This window comes from Camelus dromedarius, chromosome 18 (genome assembly GCF_036321535.1).
Source record: "Camelus dromedarius isolate mCamDro1 chromosome 18, mCamDro1.pat, whole genome shotgun sequence".
NCBI classification, from domain to species: Eukaryota; Metazoa; Chordata; class Mammalia; order Artiodactyla; family Camelidae; genus Camelus; species Camelus dromedarius.
In genome coordinates, this window is record NC_087453.1 from 11,715,303 (window position 1) to 11,742,975 (window position 27,673).

The 27,673-nt window shown below is 52.8% G+C and overlaps 2 protein-coding genes across 7 annotated transcripts in view; one reads left to right on the forward strand and one right to left on the reverse strand.

Moving 5' to 3' along the window:
• The window catches only part of ZNF335 (zinc finger protein 335), a 25,687-nt gene extending 14,803 nt beyond the window's left edge, over positions 1–10,884 (forward strand). For 4 of the 5 annotated variants that reach the window (XM_031433713.2, XM_031433712.2, XM_064497030.1 and 1 more), the window contains 10 exons: positions 501–612; positions 695–1,069; positions 1,795–1,937; positions 2,018–2,172; positions 2,309–2,412; positions 2,506–2,583; positions 2,817–2,900; positions 2,982–3,047; positions 3,132–3,213; positions 3,307–3,713. In XM_031433713.2, coding sequence (XP_031289573.1) covers positions 501–612; positions 695–1,069; positions 1,795–1,937; positions 2,018–2,172; positions 2,309–2,412; positions 2,506–2,583; positions 2,817–2,900; positions 2,982–3,047; positions 3,132–3,213; positions 3,307–3,434 — 1,327 coding nt within the window. In that variant the 3' untranslated portion in view covers positions 3,435–3,713. Of the gene's footprint in view, positions 1–500; positions 613–694; positions 1,070–1,794; positions 1,938–2,017; positions 2,173–2,308; positions 2,413–2,505; positions 2,584–2,816; positions 2,901–2,981; positions 3,048–3,131; positions 3,214–3,306; positions 3,714–5,005 lie in introns of those variants that run through there. The other variant, XR_010385032.1, reaches the window with a different exon arrangement.
• PCIF1 (phosphorylated CTD interacting factor 1) lies at positions 3,439–16,056 on the reverse strand. Of its 2 annotated transcripts, none has more exons than XM_010978618.3 (17): positions 15,421–16,056; positions 13,505–13,675; positions 12,001–12,143; positions 11,771–11,895; positions 10,482–10,619; positions 10,191–10,321; positions 9,915–10,069; positions 9,093–9,240; positions 8,909–8,992; positions 8,604–8,703; positions 7,400–7,562; positions 6,559–6,731; positions 6,333–6,419; positions 6,063–6,247; positions 5,268–5,361; positions 4,997–5,172; positions 3,439–4,911 (listed from the first exon to the last, which is right to left on the reverse strand). In XM_010978618.3, the coding sequence occupies exons 3-17, from the start codon at positions 12,122–12,124 to the stop codon at positions 4,680–4,682; spliced, it is 2,115 nt and encodes a 704-aa protein (XP_010976920.2). In that variant the 5' UTR covers positions 12,125–12,143; positions 13,505–13,675; positions 15,421–16,056; the 3' UTR covers positions 3,439–4,679. The 2 variants fall into 2 exon arrangements, with proteins under 2 accessions (XP_010976920.2, XP_010976919.2); XM_010978617.3 differs by having other exon boundaries at positions 13,405–13,675.
• Positions 16,057–27,673: the final 11,617 nt, after the last annotated feature.

Below are 27,673 nucleotides of genomic sequence, written 5' to 3' on the forward strand. Positions count from 1 at the left end.
GAGCACGTTTGGGGCAGAAGTGTTTGTTTTCCACGTTTGTCGAACCCCTGGGCACTCTGAGGAAGCCCTGCATCTAAGTACCGAATTGTTTAGCTGGGACGGGAGTCCGGATCCCGGGGCCAGCACCTGAGCAGCCCAGTCTCAGCATCTGCTCATGGGCTGTGGGTCCTTATCAGCCCTGCCGCCCCCACTTGCTCTCTTTCTGCCCCACTTGGCCAGACTTGGGCTTGACCCCAGGGGCCTTTCACCTCGCCACCCATGCCCATTAAGAGAGTAGGGATGACCACTTTTGAGCAGGACAATACATTAGACACGTGGTCACCATTTACTGAAGAGGCAGTGAAGGACTGGATGGTAAGAGGCGCAGCCAGGATTTAAACTGGGGCTCTACCTGTGGTGGCAGTCACTCAGCTGATGACTTTCTTGGGGAAGGAGACTCCTGTGGCCCTCCAGCCTCTCAGAGAACATTGCCTCACCTCTCCCCTCCTTTGTGCTCACAGTGAGGAGCCCCCAGGAGAGGCAGCCCAGGCTGTGGTTGTGAGCGACACCCTGAAGGAAGCTGGCACCCACTACATCATGGCAGCCGATGGGACCCAGCTGCACCACATTGAGGTGAAGCTCGGGGTAGCCCGCCACTACCCCATTTCTCATCCTTCCCTCCCTCTGTGCCTCACGTTCCCCAATCTCTCCACAGCTGACTGCAGATGGCTCCATCTCCTTCCCAAGTCCGGATGCCCTGGCCTCTGGAGCAAAGTGGCCCCTGCTGCAGTGTGGGGGGCTGCCCAGAGACGGCCCTGAGCCCCCGTCTCCAGCCAGGACCCACCGGGTAGGGGACCCCCAGGGCTCTGCCTCCCCACCTCCTGCAGCCAGCAAAGCCCTGGGCCTGGTAGTGCCCTCCTCGCCACCATCTGCAGCCACTGCATCGTCAAAGAAATTTTCCTGCAAGATCTGTGCTGAGGCCTTCCCTGGCCGAGCTGAGATGGAGAGTCACAAACGGGCCCACGCTGGGCCTAGCGCCTTCAAGTGCCCTGACTGCCCCTTCAGTGCTCGCCAGTGGCCTGAGGTCCGGGTAGGTGTCCCATGTGCCTCTGCTGGCACCCGACTGTGTAACAAACCTTGACTGAGTGTCCCCTCAGGCAAAGCCCTTCCCTCCCCACTGACTCAGCAGGGCCCCAGCTGTCAGGGAGCTCAGTCTGGTGGGAAGGCAAACCAGGCCACACGTGACTAACAGACTGACAGTGTCCCCAGGGGGAACTACATGAACACAGCAGAGCACAACGGGATGAGTCACGTGGGCTTGGGGTGCTGGGGAAGATGCACAGAGGCAGTGGCACGCTAGGGAGATTCAAGTCCTGCAGGATACAGAGGGCAGAGTCCAACGGAGCAGCGGCGGTGTGAAGGCTGGGTTCCAGGGCCCCTGGCCATTTGCCTGAGGACCACCCATTCTCAGATCCAACCACACTGACTCATCAGCAGCACAGTGAGGGAAGCAGGGCTCAAGCGTCAGGGCTGCAAGAGACCTTCAGTGGGCCCTCATCTGAGCCTGTGTGTTAGTTACATAGGGGGGCGAACTGAGTCTGAGTAGGGACAGGGCTTTCCAGGTGAACTAGTGACGGAGCCTGTGGCTTTTCCCCCAACACCCAGCAGCACTAGACCTTAGTCTGACTCTGACGTGTATTTTTTACTCGGCTCCTCCCAGATCCATGGCACTGAGGTCAGGGTCCCTAGCGGCTCTATCTGGGGAAAGCTGTCTGTCCTGACCCAGCCGACACCCTTGACTCTGCCCGTCTGCAGGCCCACATGGCACAGCACTCAAGCCTGCGACCCCACCAGTGCAGCCAGTGCAGCTTTGCCTCCAAGAATAAGAAGGACCTGCGCCGGCACATGCTGACCCACACCAATGAGAAGCCTTTCGAGTGCCACCTCTGCAGGCAGCGGTAAGGCCAGGTGCACGGGGGTACAGGCTGTTGGGCACATGTGGTGGGGCTGCCCCTGAGCCTTCTTCCTTCCCCTTCAGGTTCAACCGCAACGGGCACCTCAAGTTCCACATCCAGCGGCTGCATAGTCCTGATGGGAGAAAAGCAGCAACCCCAACTGCTCGGGCCCCAGCCCGGACCCCCACCCAGACCATCATCCTGAACAGTGATGATGAGACACTGGCCACATTGCACAGTGAGCTGCCCCTGGGGCCCCAGGGTGGACAAGGGACTTGAGCCACTGCCCCAGAGAGCACCCGTGGGCCAGAGTCGGGCCAGGACATTTCAGGTTTCTCCAGAGCCCCTGAGTGAGTGTCTTCCTCTCTGCCCAGCTGCACTCCAGTCCAGTCACGGGGTCCTAGGCCCAGAGCGGCTACAGCAGGCGCTGGGCCAGGAACACATCATTGTGGCCCAGGAACAGACAGTGACCAATCAGGTGAGAGCCTGAATTGGGGGCCCTCATGGTAGGTCACAGGCAGGGGTGGGGATGCCTAGAGATCTGAAGCTAGAGGTGGCTTGGCCCTGGCAGGAGGAAGCCACCTACATCCAAGAGATCACTACGGCAGACGGCCAGACAGTACAGCACCTGGTGACGTCTGATAACCAGGTGAGCTGCTGCTGACCACCTCAGACATGAGTGCCCGCCCTCCTCCCTCCCCCCCCCAGCCCCAGGCCCACTTCGAGGAGGGACAGTACTTTCCAAACCACCACTCTGGGGGTTCCTTGCTTGCAGCTGCCATTGTTGATCAGGGGTGTGTCTCTGGTCGCCGGGTCTGCTTTCCGTGCTGAGCTCCTGGTGAGCAGGCCCCCAGTACCTGCCTCTTCTCTACCCTTCTTCAGGTACAGTACATTATCTCTCAGGATGGTGTCCAGCACCTGCTACCCCAGGAATATGTTGTGGTCCCAGAGGGCCATCACATCCAGGTAGGCCAGACCTGAGACAAGAGTGAGGTGAGGGATGTACATCCTCCTCCTAGGATTACTGGGTTGGCTTCCTCTCTCCAGGTACAGGAGGGCCAGATCACACACATCCAGTATGAACAAGGGGCCCCTTTTCTTCAGGAGTCCCAGGTAGGGCCCTTTGGGGAACCAGGTGGAGCAGGGGCATGAGCTAGGGTCCGGTAAGGCCATATCTCATTGGCTTCTCTCCTCCAGATCCAGTATGTGCCCGTGTCCCCCAGCCAGCAGCTTGTCACACAGGCCCAGCTTGAGGCTGCAGCACACTCAGCTGTCACAGGTATGGAGGCCAGACCCTGAGGATCATGGGGGCCTGAGGTCCAGGCCTAGCACCTGGGCCTCAGGCTCACTATCCTTTCCCCTCCCCTGGCAGCGGTGGCTGATGCTGCCATGGCCCAAGCCCAAGGTCTGTTTGGCACAGAGGAGGCAGTGCCTGAACACATCCAACAGCTGCAACACCAGGGCATCGAGTACGACGTCATCACCCTGACGGATGACTGAGCCCCAGGGATCCAACTCAGACCATGGATATTGGGGCCAGCCCAGCTGGGGGTGAGGGGCCCACGGGGACTGACTCCCTGCTCCACCTAGGGTCTCAGATACTAGCAGCCAGCATCCTGTCACTCCTGGGGAGCCAGATCTGTGCTGCTGAGGGTAGGGGACAGCCATGGGCCCCAGCCAGGACATGCTGGGGCCCCAGCCTGCAGGCAGGCTTTGGAAGAGAGGTTTATTTTTTGTTTGGACCCTCAGTCTCAATAAAGGGACCAGCGTCCAGCCCTGGCCCGCTCACTTTGTCCACTTGCTGCTACAGCCTGAACCCAGCAAGGACTTAGGAAGCAGGAGGAGCCCGTTAACAGCCCACAAGGAGGGGAGTGAGGTGGAGGCTGCCCAGCCCTGTGGTGTCTGTTGCCTGGGCTCTGTAAGTACAGTGGCCCAGCAGCAAGGCAGACCCTTGCTTGGGGCAGAGGCCTGATAACTGGGAGATGGCTAAGCTGGTGAGAACCCCACTGAGCACCTTCAGACCCTGCTTCCTTCCCAGCCCCAGGGTAGCACTGGCACCATGCCCAGAGATCCTCAGAACACAGCCAGGTGCCTGTACCGATGCCAAACCCTAAGACCTGGTGGCTCTGAGCCGCTCTTCCTTCTGACCCTCAACTGTAAAACATACATACCTGGCTTCCCACTCCCTTTGGTGGCTCCAGGGCCAACAAGGGTCTAGCTTTCTACCTGGACACAGCTACCTACCTGCTGCTCCCCAGGGGTACGAGCGCGGGGCCCAGCTGTGGGGACAGCGGGATGAGAAGTTAAATGCCAGAGCCCTGGATTAGGGTGTGAAGGCCCAGGGGTCAGGAGAAGGTGAGCCTGGAGGTATAGGGGTGTGGTCCCAGAAGGAGCTCCAGGTTCTGCAGCCTTCTCTGCCCTCAAGACCCTCACACATTCTTGGGGGGGGGGGAATCTGTATTTCCTTTTACAAATGAAACAAGGTGGCAACAGGATGGGGGTGGGGAAAGGAAGGGAAGGCATAGGGCCTATTTACAAGGGCCTTGGAGTGAGTCTGAGATGGGAAGGTGGGAGTTGGGGGCAGGGAGGGGGAGCCCTGGCAGAGCCATAATCTTCCTATGTCATTGGCAGCCTGAGTCCTGCCGCCCCCCAGAGGGAGAGTCCTAGGGTCCACTCAGCCCCGAGAGGCCTGAGTCCCAGCAGTCCATACCAGCACTCTGGGGCTCCTCCTCCCCGCAGGATGTGTTAAGTAGGGTGAGGCTCGCGGCTGGGGCCCTGCTCGCGGCCTGAGTCCCGGTCCTTGGCCTCTGAGGAGGACGATGAGGAGCCGCCGGAGCCATGGCTGCGGCCTGACTGCCGGTAGGCCGTGTTCAGCTCCTGCAGCCGCTCAGGCGTCGGCCCCCACTTGGCAAAGCCGGGCTCGTTCTGTAGGAAGAGCACGGCTGTGTTGTGCACAGCCTTGTAGTGCATTTCCTCCCTGTGGGCAAAGGCAGCAGCTCAGGGAGGGGCCCGGCCTGGCCTGGTCAGCCAGGCCCTCCTGCCCCACCCTCCCCAGCACCCACTTCTTGCAGATGTGCTGGGAGCCACTGCGGTACTCATGCTCGAAGGCAGGCAGGACCAGCTGGTGGCGCTTGAAGCGGCTCTGCTCCATGCGGGTGAGCGCCGGTGTCGGGGGTTCCCGCCACTCAGGGATGAACACGATGAAGGACAGGGGCTCTGGCGAGCTCTCGAGCAGTTTCTGTGGGAGGGGGCCCGGGGTGGATGTCAGGGGCTGTCCTCCAGTTGGCTGGGCAGCTTGCTCGCCACACCCACCCCCAGCAGCAACACACCCACCTCGAAGTGAGATACCATGGCATCCATGAGCTCCTCGCAGAACGGAGGGTTGGCCTCGAAGGAACCACTCAGCGGGGAGAAGTCCAGGCAGGGCCTGGGGACAGAGGTGAGCATTCTAAGTCTTACCGGGACACAGTCCCTCAACCAAAAACAGGCGATGCCCCCACTCCTAGACAGCCACTTTGAAGAGATGGCTGGAGTCAGGCCAGAGGCCAACATTCACCCTTAATTTGTCCTGGTATAGGGTGTGGCTATCTCTGTTGAATGGATGGCAACAGAGAGGCTCAGGCTGGAGGGCCCAAGTTCACCAAGCTGGTTAGTGGAGGAGCTAGAGCCCAAATCCAGTTCTGACCCCGCTGCCACCACAGCACAAGCCACACCCAGGAATCCCCCAACTGCCAAGCTTTTCCCTCTTGCTGGCCTGGCCACACTTTCCTACTGGAGGCAGCACTATCTTCCCCTCTCATCTGTCCTCCCCCAACCACCATGCTAGTCTGTAAAGTCGCCACCCTGCATTCCTCTCAATGCCCAGAACCAGGTGCTCCTACTCCAAACCTGGGCTAATTCAACAAGCAAGCCACAGGCTGGGTTAGGGGATTTTGCAGGCTCCCAGAGGTTCTGCAACAGGTCCGAGGTCACATAGCTGGTAAGGGGGGAAGGCGGGGACTCCACCCAAGACTGCCTGACTCCAAAGCCCAAAAGCTCTAGGAAGCAGCTGATCAAGGTGGGCCTCTGTGCTCTGGAGGACACTTGCTTAGGTGAGAGAGGACCCACAGGGGAACCCCTGGCTCTCACCCGCGGGAGCCAAAGTAGCCATCTGTGTCAGGGAAGGCAGAGCAGTACTGGCGGAAGTAGCAGTTGAGGGGCGAGGCGAAGCACTCGAAGCTGACGCCGAAAAGTCGGTGAAGGGCCTCGAAGACGTGCACAGGCAGCGATCCCTGCAGGCCTGTCCCCTCGTAGAGGCCCACGCCGAACATCATCTGCAGAGCGGCCTGCTCAGCCTCCAGGGTGCAGCCTCCCCGCCCCCTCCAGTCGAGCCCTGCCCCAGCTGCCCCAGGCCTGTACCTGGTACCGTCGGAGAAGACACCAGACTCGGGGCAGGAACCTCTCAAAGGCAGAATCATCAATGCAGCTGTAGCGGTAAAGGAGCCACTGTGGGACAGAAAGCAGTAGGTTTCAGCAGCGACCCCTCCCTCTCTCACTGGCCTCCTGCAGAAGACTCCAGGTGGAGGAAGAGTCAGCCTCATGTCTCCCACCTGAGGGGACCCGCCCCCCCAACCCCAGCTCTTACCAGCTTGCTGAAGTAGTTGCGGCTGACCTTGACCATCTCGCCCTTGTACCGAATGCAGACCACGTTGTTCTCCATATGCATCTCCACGCTGGGCATGGGAGGCGCAGACACGGCCAGCCGCACTGGGTAGCAGTACACCAGGCGGGGCTCCACCTCGGGGGCCTCTACCTCCTCTGTGGGCAGGAGATCAGTGAGGGGCCACCAACTCTCACCCTGCACAGCCTCAGTGCCCACCACAGGCCAGGAGCTTCACACATGCAGTAACCAAGGGAGGTAAGTCTCATCCCAGGGAGGAATAAACTGCAGCTCAGACAGTTCCGTAACAAAGGAAACAGCCAGGCCACTGGCAGGGCGACAACCGTGGGTCATGTCCGCCTGTTCTGTACTGACACGGGCCCCGGTCCGCCCGCCTCGGGGCCTGGCAGGCAGGGAGGCAAACTCCAGGCTATGGGTCTGCTGCCATGCGTGTCTTCATCACCAGTCACAGTACCTTATTTTGGGATCTTTTGGGGCCCAGCACTTTGAGTTCCCACTGAATCCTCATGATCCTGGGGCTAGGTGTGACCTCAGTGAGGCTTACAGGGACTGGGTGTAAACGCAGATCCACATAACTACTCATCCCTGGCCTGCCTTTCCCACCTCCGGCTCTCCCTTTCTCATCACTTCTGCTTCCTAGAGGAGTGCCGAAATCCCAGAGCCAAGCACAAAGCTGATCCTGCCCAGACACTGCCTGGAGAAACGGGCTTCCCCAAACCACTCTGCAGCCTTGCAGCTCAGCCTCACCTGTCCCTTCAGCCAGGGCCTGGGATGCCGAGCTGATGGCATCACACCAGCCCCCTACCTGGGATGTTGTTTTCCTTGAGGATGGCAAGGTGCTTCTCTCGGATCCGTTTGACGTACTCCAGGGAGATGTGGTAGATCTTACTGCAGATGCCTTCCACCGAGTCCTTGGCTGCGGCCGAGACATGGGGGCCACACTGCCTCCGTAGATGCTCCAGGCGATCCTGGAGGAGACACTCCTGATCAGGGCTTTAGTGGGCTGGCAGGGAGGGCTATGAGATTCCAACAGTCCTCATTTTAAAACAGTCTCTGCTACTTACTAGCTGTGTGACTTGGACAAATCCCGAATTGTGAACCTTATTCCTCAACTGTTAAGGGAACACACGACACTTAACCTAACAAGGCAGTTGGAGTATCAAATACGATCACTTCCATTAAGGGCTTACCAAGTAAGTGCCCAATGAATGCCAGCACTTATTGTTGGAGTTACACTGTGCCAAATCTCATGATACTTGCTGGGGAACAGACAAACCGGCACCATCCCTGCTCATAAGGCATGTGCAGTCTATCGGGGAGAGGGACCCTCGTAAGTCAGGGTCCCCCTGGTCACTGCAGATTTGCCGTTTGAGCTTTTAGTGACTTGTAAGGTTAACTGTAGGCATTTGTAATTTTGCTGAATTGCACGTGTGAAAGTGATGGGTGAAAATGAGTCACTCTGGCTAGTGAGTACACCTACCTTTGTCACTCTACGTGTCAAGTACACAGTTACTATCGTGAAGTGCGAAACCTTGTCTCTTGTGAAAAAGGGTCCTGAAAAGAAAGTCCATTGCTAGTGCTGGTGGAGAGTTAAAAAAGTGATGGGTTTGGGCCGGGAAACAATTGTTTTCAATGCATTAAAGTGGGCAACTGAACCTGGCGGTAGCCCTTAATTGTGACAGGACCACACACAGCCAAGAAAAGGCAGTTTGTTGGTCTGTTTCTAAAAATCTAAAGGGAGGTGTTGAACATTCATTAAGTGGAAAAAGCAGCTGTTTATGACGTGTGGTCGAGCAAAGGATTCCATTAAGAACCTGAATGGAAGTTTTCTTTGGGAGAAAGCCAGGAGCCTAGACAAACATCTCCACAGATGTCAGTCTGTGGACCGAAGAGTGTCAGGTGTGCTGCACTGCACAAAAACTGGCTGCCCGCCTCAGCAGGCAGAGTGGGCTTCTCAGAGGCAGTGGCCACAAAGCCAGTCCACTGGCCACCTGCCCAGGGCCACTCACCATGTAGTCCTCCTTGGAGGCAGAGTGGTCCTTCCGCAGCCAGCTGAAGGTGTCCTCCACGTTCCACTTGACCACCTTCCTGCTGTCGGGGGATGCACTCCTGCCAGGCGAGGGTGCATCAAGGGGCTGGCTGTTAATGTACCCCACCTTCCTAGCTCCTCCCCCCACCACTTCCAATAGTGGCTTACACCACAGCCCTTGTTCTGCCTCTGGGAGCTGGCCCCACTCCTGCCACCAACAATGACAGAGCCCTATGAGTAGGTCAGATGGCCTTTGCCCTCCCCACTCTGGTCACAGAGCCAAACCTAGACTCAATGAGCCGCCTGGCAGCCTCTGCGTATTTGAAGAGCAGGCGCTTGGCTTCCTCCCGGAACTTGATTCGGGATAACCTGCATTAGAGAGATTAGAAGACAGAGTTAGAGCCCTTCTCTGTGAGACTGGGCACACAAGCCAAGCTGCCTGGGTCCGCCCCAGCTCTTGGGGCTGTACCTGATGGGAATGTCATTCATGATTTCTCGAAACATGGAAGGTGACACAACCGGTTCGCAGTTGCTTGGCAACAGGGGATCAGAGCCTTTGTCCACGACCTTGCGCTCCAGCATCCAGCGGTTGAAGGATTCCCGAGGGGGCTCAATGCCTGAGGGACAGGAAAGCTGATGAAGGTCTGGGTTCAGCCAGCGGGCTCCACGTGGGCTAGTACACAGGAGGCGCAGTGCGGGCACTGGTGCAGTAGTGAACAAGACCCGGCCCCTGTGATGTCAGGAGCTTACATCCTCAGCAACGTTTCCAAAATACATTCTGAGAATCACTAGTTTTATAAGGAGTGTTGCAAAGGGTAACAAAGAAGGGAAGGAGAGATTCTATATTTCAGCGAAGTTAAGCAAGTTTATTTACTAATTAATAAAAGCTGAGGTTTATTAAGCACTTACTCCTTGTAGTAATCCTGTGAGGGGTAGGTGCTCTCGTTTTTATGCCATTTTACAGATACATAAAGAGGCTTCGAACAGTGCCTGGCAGATAGTAAGCACTGTGGAAGTGTTAATTATATCTGTCATTTTGGTATTACTGACCCCAGCCACCCTCTCTGTAGGCACTGTTCCTGTCACTATCGCACAGATGAGGTACCACAAGTGCAGAGAGGTTAAGCTATGAGCCCGGGGTCACAGAGCCAGCAGTTAGTGGAGCTGGACTCCCACAGCACACACTCTCAACCACTGGGCTCCACTGTGTGCTCCCCAAGCCCAGATGGCCAATCCCCAGCTCGTGCTAACGGTGGATGGAGACAAAGGCCGGGATCCAGGAGGCAATTACCCTCTCGCTGCTGGCACAGCTCCCGGTAATGCTGCCGGAGCTTCAGGATGAGCTGGGAACGGAGCAGCTCCACCTCGGGATGTGGAGGAAGCACCTCTGAAGGCCCCCGGTGCTTGATGACGGCGTTGGTCTGAATGTCCAGATCCCAGTAGACCCTGGGGCACAGGCAGGAGCAATGAGAAAAGGAGGGATGCCCTGCCTGCGACCCCAGCCCTCAATCCCAGGCAAGCTGGCCACCAACGATGGGTGCCCCCACACTGATCAGCCAAGACTCACTCAGTGGGTCGGAGGAGAGCCGCCTGCTGTTTATCTTCAGGGGATGTCCCCCAAATCTTCAGTGTTGGGGTTCCTGGGACACTGGGGGAGCTGGGCACCGACGGTCCTGTGGGTGTCATGGGAATTTCAATCTGGAGAAAGAATCAAAGGCATCAGGTCAAGAGAGCTGGCCCACAGCTCCAACACTGCGCCCCCGACCAGCCTGCTGATGCCCAGCCCTCGTGGGGGCCTGCCAGCTGCCTGCCTGGGCAGCTGCCGACCAGCCGTTCTTGAGCGTCCACACACACTCACCTTGGGCTTCTTCACGCCATTGCCACTGGGCTGCTCGTCCGAGAGCTGCTGCTTTCGGGCCTTGTTCTCAGCCGGGGGGGTTTCCACCAAGCTTGAATCTTGGGGCAGGGGGGTCGCATTCAGCCCCAAAGGGTCCGACTGGTGGAGGGAGACCAGCAGAGTTACAACCAGGGTCAGAGGCTTAGAAGTCCCAGTACTGCAGAACCCTGATGCCCTCCTGCCCCCTGTTCCTACTCCTTGGAGAAGAGCAGAGAGGGCTGGGAGGCCGAAGGAATGCTGGGCTCCACTCCTGCCTACTACTTGGCAACTGTGTGACCTGGGGGAGTTCTTTCCCTTCCTAATTCCCTCACCTTTCCTGCCTCACCACTGAAGAGATTAAATGACTACAACCATTTTAACGTGACATCTGACATGAGGTCAGTGCCCAGTACATATTAGTTTCTTTTCCTTAAGAAACAGGATGAAAATCAAAAATAAAGAAAAACCTTAGGAAATGCTCATTTTTTAAGAAGCATTTAAAAAGTTCCCTGTGAATGGAACTCCTTTGGTGACACTAAGAAGAAGAGTGTGATGGTGGGCAAGGTGTGGCCCTGAAAGGCCATCAGGTGTGAGTCCTGCTCTGCCTCTTACTGGCTTGAGGTCTTGGGCCACATCACTCCCCCTCTCTGAGCTTCAGTGTCTCCGTCTGCAAAATGGGGATTGAGCGTGCCCAAAAAAGAAAGTGCCTCAACTGACAGAGACCTCAAAGCCCACATTCCACCAGGCAGCCAGTGCCTCTACTTCCCCAACACGCTGACATCTCTGCTTCTAGACAGCGCTTCTCACCTCTTCCTCCCCTCACTGAGCTAACCTCCTCACCTTAAACCCTGATGCAGAGCTTTCCCTGTCCCCTCCCCTCCCCCAGGCCTGGGCAGGATCCCTGCTACTATGACATTCCTCTTCTTGTAGGTGCTACACTGTAATCCTCCCGCCCCCCCCCCAGTAGACCACGTGCCCCCTAAGCGTGCAAAGTGCAAGGGCAGGACCAGGTCTATCTCGTTCACAACCGCATCGTGAGCACTGTGCCCAACGTGCAACACAAGGTCAGTATCACATTATTTTAATCATCTTTTTATGAGTCTTCCATGCTGGAGTGTAGGTGCTGAGAGGGCAGGAATTTTGTCTTGCTTGTCATTGTGTCCCTGGGTCCCAACACAGGGCTAAGTACGTAACAGCTGCTCAGGGTATGTTTGGGGAAGGCCCAGATGCCAGAAGCTGCTCTGAGACCCCTGCCCAGGGCTGCCACTCACAATTACGTCATGCTGGCCCAGCACGGGCATCTCCCACAGGGACTGGTTGGTGAATCGGTTGAAGTAGTAGGGACGGTTCTCTCTCCTGCTCCAGCACTTCTCCCAGCCTGCATGCACCAGCTCCTCTGCAAACAAGCATGGAACTCAGCCAGGGTCAGGGCTGCTCCTGGGCACCCTTCCTACCCTGCTACCACCACCACCTCCCTCCACCCACTGTCCCTCACCAGTACCTGGGAGGTCCTGCACCAGGCGGATGGGCTTTGGAGAACAGGGCTGGCTCTGATTGGAGGTGCCCGGGGAGTGACTCAGCAGGGACGCCTCCTCCCGGGGACTGCCGTGATTCTCATTGGCCATGTCAGCACCCACACCGGACCTGCCACACAGAGGACCAAAGGGTGTCACGGATAGCGGGGCATGGAGGTCAGTTCCACCTCCCCACCCACCAATTACAATCCACCAGGGGCGCCAGTGACCACCTGCACATGTGAAGAAATCAATCCAGTCCTGTCCTGGAGGGGCAGCCTGGTGCCACAGAAAGAGCCCTCAGATTGCAGTTCCCTCAGCTGTAAAATGGGTGCACTCCTGCTGCTTTTTTGGCCTGAAATACTCTCCCCAATTCTCTGCCTGGCTCATCACTAGGTTCACATCCTCCAGAAACTCCTCCTTGACTCTCCCTTCCCCAGGCTAGGTGCTCAGAGCCCCTCCTTAAGGCCACGAGCATCTCCACTGTGTACGCAAAGTCTGGTCCATCAAATGGGTTTGTCTCCTCATTGGACTGTCATCACTCCCAGGACTCAGAACTGAGTCCAGTTCAGCCCTCTCTAGTGCTCAGCATGGTACCTATTCATTCTGCCAGTGTTTACCAAAACCAACAGTGGCAGCCAAGACAGAGCAGGGTGTGCCTTTTAAAAGCTATCCCCATAGGAGGGAAGAGTAACTCCTCCTCTTCCCTTTTCCTATCCAGTAAAATCTAACTGGAACACAGCGCAGCCCAGGAATGGACATGGCATCTAATTAGATGCCCCATTCTACACTACAGAGCAAGAAGCAATTTTGTTGCTAAAAGAACCAATGGGACTGAGAAGGAACTGAGTTCAGGTGAAATCCCCAGGTGAAAATTTACTTTAAATACCAGGAAGGTCAGCTCCTTCTGGTTTGTGCTCCCTACCACCCCACCCAAAGGACATCCACCACAAGCCTCAATGGCCAAAGTGGTTCCCAACCTGGCTGTTAGACTCCTAAGAGCCAACTGAGATCAGACTGATGCTCCTAAAGTTGTTTTCAATGTAACAATATCCAAAAGAAATCAAACATTTGCCCACAAAAAGACCCAAAAAGACCACAAAGGCACATTTAAATGTTGGTTATCATTGCTGCTGAAATTTTATCAATTCATTGTGGGCACGCTGATTATCTCATGCTGATCAGAAGCTCAGATTGGTTGTTGACAACATCATAGAAATCACTGGGGTCCTTGATTTTATTGTACACTCAGTCACAGATGTCTTAATTTGGAAAAAGGAAAAATAAATATACTTCATCTGTACAGTTTGGCAGATAAGAATGCAGGGAACAAGGGAACATACATACAACAAAAGGAGGCGAGGATAGTAGAAAGGTTTGGAACCACTGACCAAGGGGAGCTGCCTTGGTTCTCTGGGGAGGAGGAATTCCCGGTGCCCTGGGGCTGAGCCCACAGGTCTCAAGGCTGAACGAAGTCCCTCTTTCTCTCACCCTCTGGGGTCTGCAACGCTAGCATGAGAGGGTTTTCTTCTCCGGCCAGACAGACCCCCACGTCACAGGGTCCCACAGAGGCAGTGGGCAGGCCTGCAGGAGAGCTCAGTGGGCAGGTGGTTGCTCAGCAGTGGAGTGGACGGGGTCCCAGGGGATTCCTCGCGTCAGCAACTGCAGAGTAAAGAGAAGAAAAGAGAGTTGCAGACCTGTGAAATCCTGCAGAGCAGGGACAACAGCAGGAGGGGCAAAGACACAGGGCACATCGGGAGCCCCCAACACAGGGCAGGACACACTGTGGGAGAGCTGGAGATTTAGGGGATGAAAACAGTACTTCTCAAGCTTCCAACCAACAGGTTCACCTTCACAGACTTGTAGCCCACACAGTCCCACAGGGCCCCCACTTGAGGTCCCTGAGCCTGGTTTAATGCTCTGCTGTCACCGTCTTCAGCTTTTTAGTAAGTTTTTAACATGGGGCCCACATTCTCACTTTGCACACTTGATCCCACAAACTGTGTGCCTGGTCTTGCCAACTAAAGTACACCTAAGGTAAGAAAAAAATTAACAAACATACATATCACAGATGGGGGGACACAGAGACAAGCCACCCACAGTGAGTGAAAAACACTTCTTTGCATCAGGTGTTTAATTTAAAAAAAATAGTAGTAACACGTGTAAATGGATTATGTAACAGAGCACGTTCCCCTTTATTGGAAAATTATTTTCCCCAAGAAACACTGTGTGATACTGATGCACCAGGTAGATGAACTACGCCGAGGAGACACAAACAGCATAGTTTAGTGAGGTCAAGTGGGGACACTGCAGTGTTTCCAAAACCAGCTATGCACCAGAACCATCAGAGAATTTGTCAAAGAAACAAAACAAAAAACCCCTCAGATTCCTGTCCCTCACTCCACATTGTAGGAGTCAGAAGTGGGGAGGGGAGACAGACAAAAATTTGTATTTTTTAAACGCACCGCATAAGTGGGAATGAGAGATCGGATGACTAATTTTTCCACTTTACACCGTTTCAGTTCTCTACCAACTTATTACTAAAAAGTTTTTCTAATTCCCCACGTAATTTGAATGCAGCAAGTCGGTGGCCAAAGTACCAGCTCTGGGTTTGGAAAGACAGGGGTTCCAGACCCTCCTGCCATTTTCCGATTTATCAAATCAAAATCACTCAACCTCTGTGGTCTCTTATGAGTAGAGCCTAGCATACTGTACACTCTCAGTAAGAGGTAACTGTTACTACTAAGATAACGTTTTTATTTACCCTGTGGATTCCCACCCTCACTCACACCGCAGTCTAACAGTGCCGAGGGGCTTAAGGATAAACTGTATCTGCGCAACCGGAGGAATCCACCAGAAGGAAAAGAAACTCCGACTCCAGGATTGGAGGAAGAGGGGGCGGGATTATTTCAGTAACGCACCAATGAGAATCCTCTTGCCCAGTAGGGCGGCGTCAAAGGGCTCGCAAAGCGCGCAGGCGCGGGGGCGCGCGATGGCGGGGAGGGGCGACCCCCAGCGCGCGCGCTCTCCCCTCCCCCCACCCCAGCGGAGGCGGGCTGTTTGGCGCGCGCGCGCCGGCCCATCTCCCGGGCTCCGCCCCCCGCCCCGCCGCGCGCTCCCGCCCCCGGGCTGAAGCGACTCAGAGTCGGAGCCCGACACAAAGGCGGTGGCGGCGGAAGCAGCGGAGGGGCCCTAGAGGCCGCTCCGCCCGCGCTCTCCGGACCCAACTCCCTCATCCAGGCCACCAGCCCGGCCGCCCACCCGTGGGCCTAAGATGGCGGCGGCGGCAGAGAGGGGCGAGCGGTAACCCGGAGCGGAAAGCGCCGGAGGGGCCACCGCCGCCTGGCTTCGGATCCCCGGACCCTGGCGCGGCTCGCGGCGGAACCATAGCTTCCTGGGGCTCTTACCTGCCCGCAGCGGACTCGAGGGGACGCGGCTACACGTTCTGCTCGACCGCCCGTTTTGCCGCCTCCGCCTCGCCCTCCCCAGCGCCGCTGCCGCCATCTTGTGTCCCGGGCCGGGACTCCGCGCTGCGCATGCGCTGGTACCGCCTTTGAGGGGCCTCGCCGCTGCTGCGCCGCCATCTTGAGTGTGGCAGGACCGGCCGACTCCTTATACCCTGCTTGCTGTGGGCCCCCTCCCCTTCCTCCCGTTCTTCCTTGCTGTTCCATGCGGCTTGAAGGAGGGGGGGGGCAGCTTTGCTGGCCCTGGGATGTGGACCGAGGAGGGGACAGACTCATAAGCACACTCCCTGCCTCAGTTTCCCCTGTGAGCACACTCGCTGGCGCCCGAGGACCTGGGTGGGCGGTGCGCGGGCAGGGTCGGACTGAGTGTGCGCAGCAGGGGGCGCGGGGAGAGTTTGGAACCTGCGGGGTCTCAGCTCCGACGCCGACCCTGGGGCGGAGTCCTGGTGACGTAGACTCTAGACGTACGGAGGATCTGGGTCCTAACTCCGCCGGGGCTCTGCCACTTCCGGCCAGTTGCTTGCCCACGCTAGGTCTGTTCAGAATATTTTCCAACCATTTCCCCTATCCAGGCTGCACTCAAATCGAGCCTTCTGTAATGAGGCTGCACAAGTCCTAAGAGCTCCTGAGTAGAAGAAACTAAAAATAGCTATAGGAGACATAATAAAGATGGCTTTTGTTAAAGTAGGGAAGTTACATAAACTAAATGCATCAGAGAGCTTTCTAACAGATCAGTGGTTGCGAGTTGCAATGCAAAAACTTAACTGAAAATTCAAGCCGGCTGCAAAAGTGAGCCCAGAAGGAGACTGGCAAGCACTAGGTACCCCACGCCCATCTAGCTCACTGGACTCTTTGGTAGGGGCGGGCGGACGACTCACTAACTCCACCTCCCCTCAGGCCTCCCAAGCAAGTCGACCTACCAGTGATAGCTTGAGAGGCAGACAAGCTTGCCACCTGCTGTTCGACTTGCGCTTCCCAGGTGGAGTCAGGATGCAGATACCCCAGCTGTGCTGCCGCCGGTATCCGTGGTGCATGTTCCCTGCAGCTTGGTGGGGTTGGGGGAGTTCCAGCAAAACCTGAGGACGTTGTATGAACAGTAATTAAGTAGGGTTCCCATCAGTGACTGGGTTCAAACCCCTGCTCCTCCACCTTACATGTGACCTTGGAGGAGTTCCTTAACATCTTTAAACTTTAGTTTTCTCTAGTGGACGCTAAGTCCGCTTACCTCATAAAGGTTTGGGGAGAATTAACGGGGATGATGCCTGTAGAAGTACTCAGCACAGTACCTGGAACTAATAGATGTTATCTGTTATCACCTCACAGGGTTGGCAGGATTACTCCAAGTAAACCTGAGCCTTCTGTAAATAAACCAGCTCCGTGTAGGCACTGTAGGTGCAGCAATCCTGTCCTGGTGGTGCATACAGTTCACCTGAGAGGCTTGACAGGAAATCAGATGCAGACTCCCCATCTCAGACAGACACAGGAGAACCACATGTTCTGCTTTGCCTGGGACAGTCTTTTTTTGGGGGGGTGGGGAGGAATTAGCTTTGTTTGTGTGTGTGTGTGTGTATATATATATATATATATTTTTTTTTTTTTTAAAAGAAGGTTCTGGGGTTTGAACCCCAGTAGAACCACTAGACTTGCATGCATACCAAGCACACTCTGCCACTGACCTATACCCTCCCCCTCTGCCTGGGACTTTTTTATTTTTTAATATTGACAGTATTGATTTATGTCTTTTGGTATAATTATTAACATTGCCTCCTTTCTCAAAAGGGCCCTGGTTTGGACAATAAATTATGTGGTCACTCTGGACTTACAGAATGCCCAGTTTTGCAAGCTCACCAGCTAGTTCTTAATAGCACTGGAGTGTAAAAATCACAGTGATTGTTACCTGTTCTTGCTTTCCATGTTCTCAGTGTATTTTCTCATTCGTTATTCATTCTCTTAATTGATGATCAAAGCACTGAACACCCCAAGTGCCTATCCTGTTTTACCATGTAATCCTCTGCCAGAACCCTGAGAGTTGAAATGATTATATCAAATCTACACATGAGGAAACTGAAGCTGAGGGAGTGGAGAGGAGGGGTGAAGTAATTGTCTAAGTTCACAGCCGTGAAGTAAGAGAACTGGGATTTTAAGCTTAGGGTTTCCAACACCAAAACCCAAGGCTGGTTCCCTAAAACCACACTGCTTCTCTCACTTGTGGAGAAGGGAATCTGGACTCAGGGCAGGTGACTTGTCTGAGCTCACACGGGGATCCTGGGCATTTCCACTTCAGTATCTTGCAGGTCTCTCTAATTTAGAGTGTTAAACACACTCCTCACCTTCGTCTGCCTCCCCAAACTTGTTCCTCCAATATATACCTCATCCCTTCTCTCCATCCTCATTTCCACTGCCTAGAGCAAGCCCTGTTATTTTTAAAAACTTTTTTTTTTTTTACTAAAAATAGCCTACATACAGGAAAGTACACAAAACAGAAATGGAAATGATTTGTCACAGAGTGAAAACCTGGTAAATTACATCATTCAAGTCAAGGTATTGCCAAGCACAGGGTAATCACTGCCTTCACTACTTTCATGATAATCACTTCCTTGCTTTTATAGTGTTACCACCTAAGCACGCATCCCTAAACACTAGTTTCGTTTTACCTGTTTCTTGAATTTTATATAAATAGAATTATATATGTGTTTGCCTTCTTTTGCTCCACGTTGCACTTGTAAGCCTCATCCATGTTACTGCATGTAGATAGTTCATTTTCATTGCTGTGTTCTGTCTTCCAATGTGTATTTCTCTATTCTACTGTCGGGGGCTATCTGAAGCCCCCCACCCCCTACCTCTTTTCTGAATTACTGCTGGTTTAGAGATCAGTCTCCAAACTGGTCTTCTGATCCTCCAGCCTTGCTTCTTTTGTGGTCCCTAATCCACCATGCGAGCACAGGGATCTCTTCAAGTCTGGTCATGTTGCAAATCTGTGATCAAGTCACCCTGGCTTTAAAACCCTTGAATGTCTCCCCATTGACTGCACAATGATGTTCCAAACCCTTAACTTGGCTTGCAAGACTATAGTTATAACAAGAGCTACTATGGCAGAGTGTTTACTCTGGGCTGGGCCTAGCACTTTACATATATTCATGTTATTCACAATCTGGACCTTTAAACCATCGTGCTTTCATCCGGTTCCAGAAATATTGAACTACTTGTAATTTCCCTAAATGTGCAGAGTTCTCCCTTGACCCTGGATGTCTGCATATGCTGTTTGCTTTCACTCTCCCTCTGCTTCCTCCCCTCTTTGCCTGAGTCAGCCTTCAGGTCTTAACCTGAGATGTCATCTCTACCAAGCAGCCTTCCCTGAACTTGCCTCCACCCAGGCTAGGCTAGGTCAGCCCCCTTTTCTGTATTCCTATAGCCACCTGCGCTCAGTGTTTGTCCATTTTTCTCCATCCATGAGTCTGTGGACTGCTTAAGGGTGGGGCCAAGTCTTGTCACCCTTGCAGTCTCTGGGCCCAGAACTGTGCCCGACCCTCTATAAATATTTGTTGACCATGGACAGACCACACTGGGTTGAAGTCTGGGTGACTTTTGCAGGTATCCCCATTTCTGTTCCAGGCTCTGGTTTCTGTGGTGGGAACACCAACGCACCCCCACTTTGGGACACCAAGAAAAACAAGAGCTGCCCACTGTGGCAGAGTCCCTGCTGGCAGCCAGGCATCCTCTACCCCTAAGATGGGGAACAGCGGGTTGAGCAAAGATCCTGGGGCTTTCAAGCTGTGTCTCAACTTTTCTGAAGAAGCCTTGCTTGACAGCAGGTCTGGGTTGGGAAAGATGGCTGGAGTAAGCAGAGTTCCTCCAGCTCTGGCCAGTCCTTGTTGGGAGCCTGGTCTCAGGCCCCCAAGGACCCCGGCCTCAAATGAGACAAAGCCCAGTCTCCATATTAGAGTTGAAACATAAACATACAGCCTCAAGTTGCCATATACCTTCAGCCCCTAGTTCTTTCCCACGACAGCAAGAAGCTGCTGAGATCAAGCCCTGAGGTCCTGACAGTTGGGGAAGGGAGGCTCCAATGTGATCCAGTTCCAGATTGCCTTCCTTCCCCGCCAAGGCCAAGCCTGAGCTTTTCAGAGACCCGGTTGTACAGTTTAGATAACACTCAGGCGGTTTCCGAGGCAAGGGGCCCCAGCCCTAGGAAAGCTGTGGAAGGGAGGCTTCCACCCTGAGCTGTGGTTTCCACAGGGAGTGGCTCTCTGGCCATTCTGGGGGCAGATGAGAGAAGCCATTTAGTCCAAGAATAGATGAGGGAAACGGGGCGTCTCCTCTGGCCTCCCTGGCCCCGCAAGTGTCTGATGTGGTCTGATGCTCCCTTCCAGTTGGTCACTGCCCGAGATGTGTTGAGTGAGTTCTGCCCCTGAACCTTGAGAAGCAGTGATAAATAAGACAGGCCCTTTGTCCTTAGGGAGCCCATGGAAGAGTAGAGGAGGCAGACACATAAATCAACCCCCAGCTCCGAGGAGACAAGGGCTTCACTGGGATGACCAGGGGAGTGGGCGTGCAAAGGAGAAGGCTTCAGAAGAGATAACAATGAGGTGAATTTTGTTGGAAGAAGAGGATTTTCCAGGTGGGCAAGGAAGGGGGAAGGGTATGGCCTGTGCTGAGGCCTGGACGTGTGAAAAGGTGTATTTCATCTGGAGAAATAGTCAGCCCAAGGATAGGGGCTCACAGATGGAACCTGGGCTCTGGAACCCAAATTCAGTCCCTGTTCTGGGTTAGAGCCCAGCACCGCCAGGTGGTATTTGAGTCACCTCAGGATGGGGTAGGGGGCACCTCTGGTGGTCCCCTCCAGCCTCCCATCCATTCCCTCTGATGCCCATTTTTCTACTTTGGGCAGCATGGCCAAGAGCCAGGATGTTTATACCCATACCAGCTGAGTCTGCAGAATTAGATCCCAGACTTCTCCAAAAGAGAAACCAGGGTGTCAGCTAGCAGCTTCCTGAAAGTCTGAGACCAGAGGAAATGCTGACCTGCAGAGAGGAAGGGGAGGACCCTAACTGATCCTGGGTCCCAGCTGAGGGGTTTCTAGAACAGTTGGCTTCTAACCCGGAAAGCTCAACTCTGGCTGGTAAACCCTTTTCTAACAGCTTGATTTGGCATGATTTACATACCACAAGATTTACATACCACTGGTTTCAAATAACTGTTCAGTGATTTTTGGGAAATTTAGCCAGTTGTGCAACCATCACAACTCAGTCTTAGAACATCTCCCTCACCCCCACCAAAAGATCTCTCGTGCCTGTTGGCAGTTAACCCCTCTTGCCATGCTCCAGTCCCAGGTCACCACGAATCTGCTTTCTGCCTCTATAGATTTGCCTTGCCTGGACCTTTCATATAAATGGAATCATACAAAAATATAGTCTTTATGTCTTGGTTCTTTCACTTTGCAGAATGTTTTTGAGATTCATCCAGGTTTTAGCACAAATCCGTAATTCATTCTTTTTTACTGCTGAACAGTATTCTGTCGTACAGATATACCACATTTTGTCTTTCTGTTTACCAGCTGATGGACATTTGGATTGTTTCCACTTTTTGGCTGTTATGAATAGTGCTGCTGTGAACACTCATGTATGCATATTATGTGAACATATATTTTCCTTTCTGAGTGGAATTGCTGTATATATAGAGGATTTATGATTAACTTTATAAGAAACTGCCAAATGTTTTCAAAACAGCTGCACCATTTTACATTCCTAGCAGCAACATATGAGGGTTCTGGTTTCTCCACATCCTTGCAAATACTTATTAGTGTCAGTTTTTTATATTAGAACCTGCCAAGGAACTTTTTCAAAACACCCACTGATGCCCAGACTCTATCCCAAAGCAATTAAATCAGAATCTTGGGGGATGAGGCCCGGGAATAGGTATTCTTAACATAAGAAAACAAAGCAGAAACCTCCCTACTTTAAAAGCTACTGATGTGCAGAAGGGTCGAGAACCAGCGATCTAACTTGAGGCCTGAACTTCTATCTGACTTCACTGAGAGGGAGCTCCAGCTGGTCAGCAGCCTCTCCCACACCAGGAAACATATGAACTTGGAGATGAGAACCAAGAAACCTCCCAAGAAGGCACATGCAGCCCCAGAGCAGAGGGGCTTGTTGGAAGGTGAGGTGAAGGAGCCTGGGGGTGGGTTGGGTTGGGGTCCTGATTTCTGCACAGCCAGCTGACATCCTAAGGGGGCATCTTAGGGATTGTTCAGGCCTCTAAAGAGATTAAGGAAAGTATGCCATTCTTGGCTGCAGACCAGCTCCAGAAAACCCCCAGGAAACCCAAGGAGGTGGGCAGTGCCAGCAGGAGGTGTAGAGAGCTTAGAGGCTCAGGGGGGAATTAGGCCAGGGCCATACTTTGTGATAAAATCTCCTCCTCTTGAAAGATCTGCAGATGATAATAACTGCCCACTTTCTGTGTACCAGACCCTGTGCTAGACATGAGAGACAGCCACAAATGAGCTCACAGTCTACTGGAAGAAACAGACAATAAAGAATTAAATAGAATGGCGGGTAATGATGGGGAGGGGGCCTCTGAGTGGGGGTGGTGTTTGAGTAGAGCTCTGAGCCAGTAAAGGAGGCTAATTATTGCAAAAGTCAGTGTGCAAAGATGTGGCTGGTAGAGGGAAGAGTTAATGGAAAGCTTGAGTCGGCCTGAGTTTGGTCTGTTTCGAACAGTAGTGGAAGGTGGAATTGGAGAGGAAGGCGGGCAAGAGCTAGATCAGCTAGTCTCTCGGGGGTCATGGCCAGAGTCCAGGTTTTATTTTGCATGCAATGGGGAGCGAATGGAGGGTTTTGAGCACAGTAGGAGATACTACAATTTCTACTCTTAAATGATCAGTTTGGTTGGTGTAGGGAAACTAGACCTATAGGGGCAGTAGTGAGGCCAGGGGACGAGGCAAGTTGTCCAGGTAAAAGGAAAATGACTTGGATCGTTGTTGATGCAAATGGAGGGACGTATGGATGTGGGACATCGTTTGGAGTTAGAGACAGTAGGATTTGCTGACATGGGGTAGAAGGAGGAAAGAGGGACAAGAACAACTCCTGTGTCTGTGATTTGGGCATCTAGGTAAAGGATGGTGCCATGAACTGAGACGGAGAACCCTGAGAGAGGAGTGGAATTGGTACCAAAGGTGGGGGTGCTAAAATAGAGCTCTAGCTCTGTGGAGGGGAGGAGGGAGGCCGGAGCGCTGTGCTGTCCTCTTGATTCCTGGCTGGGGGGGTTGGCCATCCGTGTTAGATCAAAGCCCATGCTCTTGATAGCTTGTGAACTCCAAACATCTAGACAGCACCACTGCAGACCCTCCACCCCTTCCTCAAATCACTGAGAGGCTGGGAAGCCCATGCTGAGTGACAAATGCAGCAAGGATAGGAGGCTGAGAGGACCATCGAGAGAGAGAGGCACCCATGAGTCAGAGTCAGCTCGCAGGCTGCAAGAGGCATAGAAACTGGAAAGCAGGGTGGACCATGAAGAAAACAAAGAAGAAATCAGGGAGAATGAGTGAGCTGCCCGAGGTCAACATCGGAGCTGAGCTGGAGAGGTATCAGGGACCGGGGAGCAAAGGACCCAGGAGCTGGGGAAGCAGCATCCTGCGAGAACTGTTAGAATCCTTGTTTCCAACCTGGAAGGACCTTCAGGGACCAGGTGGCCAACTCCTTCCCCAAGAAAAGGAAGAAATGAGAATGAAAAGGAGAAACCAAAAAGAGCAGGTCTCCAAGTTTTAGAAGTCACAGAAAGGCAGTCAACAGCTCCATCCTGGCTGAACCCAGAAGGTCCCAGTCCGTTATTTCCCCCTGTCCCTTTGATAAATGTCCAGCCCCCGTAGGGGAAGTTCTGTCCAGCTGCATGCTGGAAATAGGTGGTTTGAGTAGATGTAATCAGGGCCTCCTGATCTGACATCCGTTCCCCCCACCAACAAATACCCCTCTGCTCATTCCAACTGGGCCACCATCACACGTTGCCAGGCACACAGGCTGCAGTGCTCACGGGCTCAGGCAGAGAGAGAGGGATGGGGGTCATGTCCTGAGGGGTAGCTTGGGTGGGCATCAGGGGTGGGGGAAGGATCAGGAGGGGAGATGGGCTGATGCAGCTTCTCCAAGCCATGCAAGGATCCAAAGAAAACACAGCTGGAAGCAGGGAGAGGGAGGGGGAGCCAGGCGACGCATGTGTTGACATCTTGGGCAGAAATCCAACTTGGGATCCTGTGGTCAGTGTATTTATTTACTGGGAACAGTTACTTCCCCCTGCTGAACTTCAGTTTCCCAATCTGTAAAACAAGGGCCATACCCGCTACCTCAGGGGATTGCTGTGAGGATCAGATGGGACCATTCAAAGAGAAGGGCAAGAGAGTGGAGTGGTTAAGAGCAAGGGCTCTGAAGCCAGACTGACCGCAGCTAATGACTTCACCCCACTGGGCCTCAGCTTCTATATCTGTAAAGTGGGGGTGATGATACTGTAGAGGGTATTAGGCGGCTTTAGTGAGTTCATATTTGCAAAGCACTTTTTGTTAGACAACTAGTTCATACTAACAATCAGAGACATTCACTGAGCCCTTTGGTGTGCCAAATATTAGATCCAGCACTTAACTTTATTTAAATTTTTTTGGGGGGGTATTTATTTATCTACTTATTTATTTAAATGGAGGTACTGGGGATTGAACCCAGGACCTTGTGCATGCTAAGCACACACTGTACCAGTGAGCTATACCCTCCCCTCCTAGATTCAGCACTTTATATACTTTATCACATTAAAATATCACTGCCACCCAGAGAGGGAGGCAGGTACTAGAGCATCCCCATTTTACAGATGTGGAAACTGAGGCTCATAAAGAGCTTTCCTTTTATTCCCCCCTTTTTAAGTATATTTTTGTTTAATTGAAGTATGGTCAGTTTATAATGTTGTGTAAATTTCTGGTATATAGCATAATGCTTCAGTCATACATGTACATACATATGTCCTTTTCAAACTCTTTTTCATTATAGATTACTATAAGGTATTGAATATAGTTCCCTGGGCTAAACAGTGGAAACTTGTGGTTTAGCTATTTTATATATAGTCGTTAGAATCTGCAAATCCCGAATTCCCAATTTATCCCTTCCCACCCCCATTCCCCCTAAGTTTGTTTTCTTTGTGTGGGTCTGTTTCTGTTTTGTAAATAAGTTCACTTGTGTCATTTTTTTAGATTCCACATATAAGTGATATCATGTGGTATTTTTCTTTCTATTTCTGGCTTACTTCACTTAGTATGACGATTTCCAGGCCCATTCGTGCTGCTTCAAGAGATCTACTTTTTAATTTATTCTAAAACAGGGGTAGGCAAACTACAGGGGGTAGGCAAACTACAGCCCATGGGCCCACTCCAGCAAGCAGCCCATTTGTATTAAAGTATCATTTCTGGCTTCTTTCCTGCTACAGTGGCAGAGTTAAGCTGTGAGAGAGATTGAAGGGCCTGCAAAGTCTGGAATATGTACTCTCTGGCCCTTTACAGGAAAAGCTTGCTGACCTCTGCCCTGAAAAATAGCAGAAGCAGGATTTGAACCAGGTCGGCCTGGATCCAAAATGCTTAGCAGCTCTGCTGTCCTGGTTTTTTGCAATAAGGCTATAAAGGCTAGAAAAGCATTTCTTTCCTGTCACTTTGAGTGCTGGGAAGGCTTCCCTTAACTTCTCAAAGCCAGGGGTGAATGTGGAAAGGGATTTGGGGATTCTGATCTCTCCATCCCTCAAGCCAAGTGGCAAGGACTCAGGGAGGCTGCCAAAGCCCCTCCCTCCTGGGCTGCACATCTGCCAGCATCAGTCTGAAGTGTGAGGGTTGGGCACATAAGTTGTGGGAGAAAGGGGAATCCCATGTGACAGAGAAGGGCAGGCTGAGCAGGCGAGCCCCTGGAATCCAGGTTAGAGACACACCTTCTTGGCCTGCAGCCCAGGTCAAGGCTGTGTTTAGAGTCAGTTGGACTGAGACTCACAATGTGCAGGAGTTGGTCAAGAATCCCAGGGTGGTGTAGGTATCGCCTGCTCCCCAGGGACACTCAAGGGCTCCAAACCAGGTCAGTTACTCAGCAAATATTTCCTCAGTATCTACTCTGTGCCAGGCATTGTTCTAGGCACTGGGAATAAGCGGTGAACAAGATCCCAGCTCTCATGAAGACAGACAATAAACTAAGATTAAGTAGAAATAAGATCTATAAAGAAAAGAAACCAGGCTCATGTGCTTGAGAGTTAACTTCTAGATAAGCAGGGAAGGCCTTTCTGGAGAAGAGCCATTTAAATGGAGACCAAAATGACAAGGAGCCAGAGGGAAGAGCAGAGGGGAAAGCATTCTAGGCAGAGGAAACAGCAAGTGCAAAGGATCTGAGCAAAGAAGAATTTCACTTGCATGTTCAGGAACCAAAAATCAGTGTGGCTGGAGCAGAATGAAAAGGGTGAGAAGTGGGAAAAGAGGCAGGGAAAGGCCCTTTCCCATGCCTAGAAATCAGGGCGTGGAGGCAGTTTATTCCAGGCGTAATGGAAAGCCACTGAATGATGGTTAATGATGCTAATAATTGTAGCTAACAGTTTTTGAGCCCTTACTAAATGCCAGGTGCTTATTAAGCCCTTGAAATGCATTAACTCATTCCTAAGAGGGAGGTCCTTTGATTGTCCTCAGTTTATAGATGAGGAATCAAAAGCCTAAAGAGGTTGCCCAAGGTCACATAGCTACATTTAAAGTTCACTGAGGCTGCAGTGGGGACAGTGAGTTACAGGGGCCAGGACTCTGCAAGAGATAACAATGATACAAAGACAGCTTGCATTCCAGTTGAGAGGAAAGGAAACCAGCGTTCACCAGGTTTTCTGCTAGAGCCAGACTCCAGGAAAAGCAAAGGTTACTAGAGTTCAAAGGCACAGAGGCACTTCCTTCTCTGGATAGCCTTAGCACTTTCTCTGTTCCCCTCCTACACCCTTTCTGCCTTGTTTGCTTGTGATCCGTGCCCCTAATAATAGCTAGCATTTATTTGGCATTAATGGTGTGCCATGTATCATGCCCAGCACGTGCGCTGTGCCTATTTCATTCATGCTTGCAATTACCTAATTGTCCCCATTTTAGGATGGGGAAATTGAGGCTTAGGGCGGCTAATGTAAGGAGTCCAAGGTCATACACCTAAGAATTGATAGCCTAGGATTTGAACCCTGGTCTGTCAGATGCAAAAGTCTAAGCACTTAACTACTGGGCTGTAAACACCCCTTCACATCCTGCCATGAACAGTCTGTGGGTTCCCCAATAGCAGCCAAGGATGATCTTTCCCTCTAGGTTCCTGCTAAAGAGGGTACATAGTAGTGCTGACCTCATAGGTTGTTAAGAAGATTAAATGAATCTAGATCTAGGGTCACCAACCATCATGGTTTGCCTGGGACTGTAGGGGCTCCCAGGAAAGAAAACTTTCAGTTTCAAAATTTGGGAAAGTCCTGGGCAAATCAAGATGAGTTGGTCATCATGCCTGGATGAGTGCTTTGTGCTAAATATGTGTTCAATATTGTTCTTATTTCCACTTTAATGCATTTGATAACAAAAGTAGCAAGCACCTGCGCTGTGCCAGTCCTAGGAGCTGGAAACACTGGCAGACAGTACATGGGGGTACTGCGCAGAGACCCTGGCGCCAAATGTTCACCCCAAATCCACAGTCCCTGAGGAAATGCCAAACCTCCCTCAGGGTGATTCCAGCAATCTGGAATGTCCTCTTGGGCTGGTAGCACTTTCTCGAACCCCAGTGGGAGAGGTCTCTGGGCTCTTAAGGTCTGCAAGTAGTTGACACAGAAACAGTCGGGTGGTTCCCAAAGTGAAACCTGACAAGGAGAGGTCTTGAGATGACAGTGGGTGGAAGGGAAAGGAAAAACGTGCCTTGGGCATCGACTTTGTGAATTGCCCTGGATCTAAGGTAGTTCCTATTATCACAGCACATTTTGCTTGATGAGATAACTGAGGCTCAGGGACCGAAGTGAAGTGTCTTGCCCAGGATCTTGCAGGAAGAGATGGGTAACTGGACTCTGAACCAAGTTCCCAGCAAATCAGGGATTGTTGGGGTTGGGCCGTCTAACTTCTGCACTTTCCTCCCTCCTGATGGGCTTGGGTCCCCTACTAGTCTTGACAGCAGCTGGGCTTGTCACGGGGCTCCGTACAGCCCTC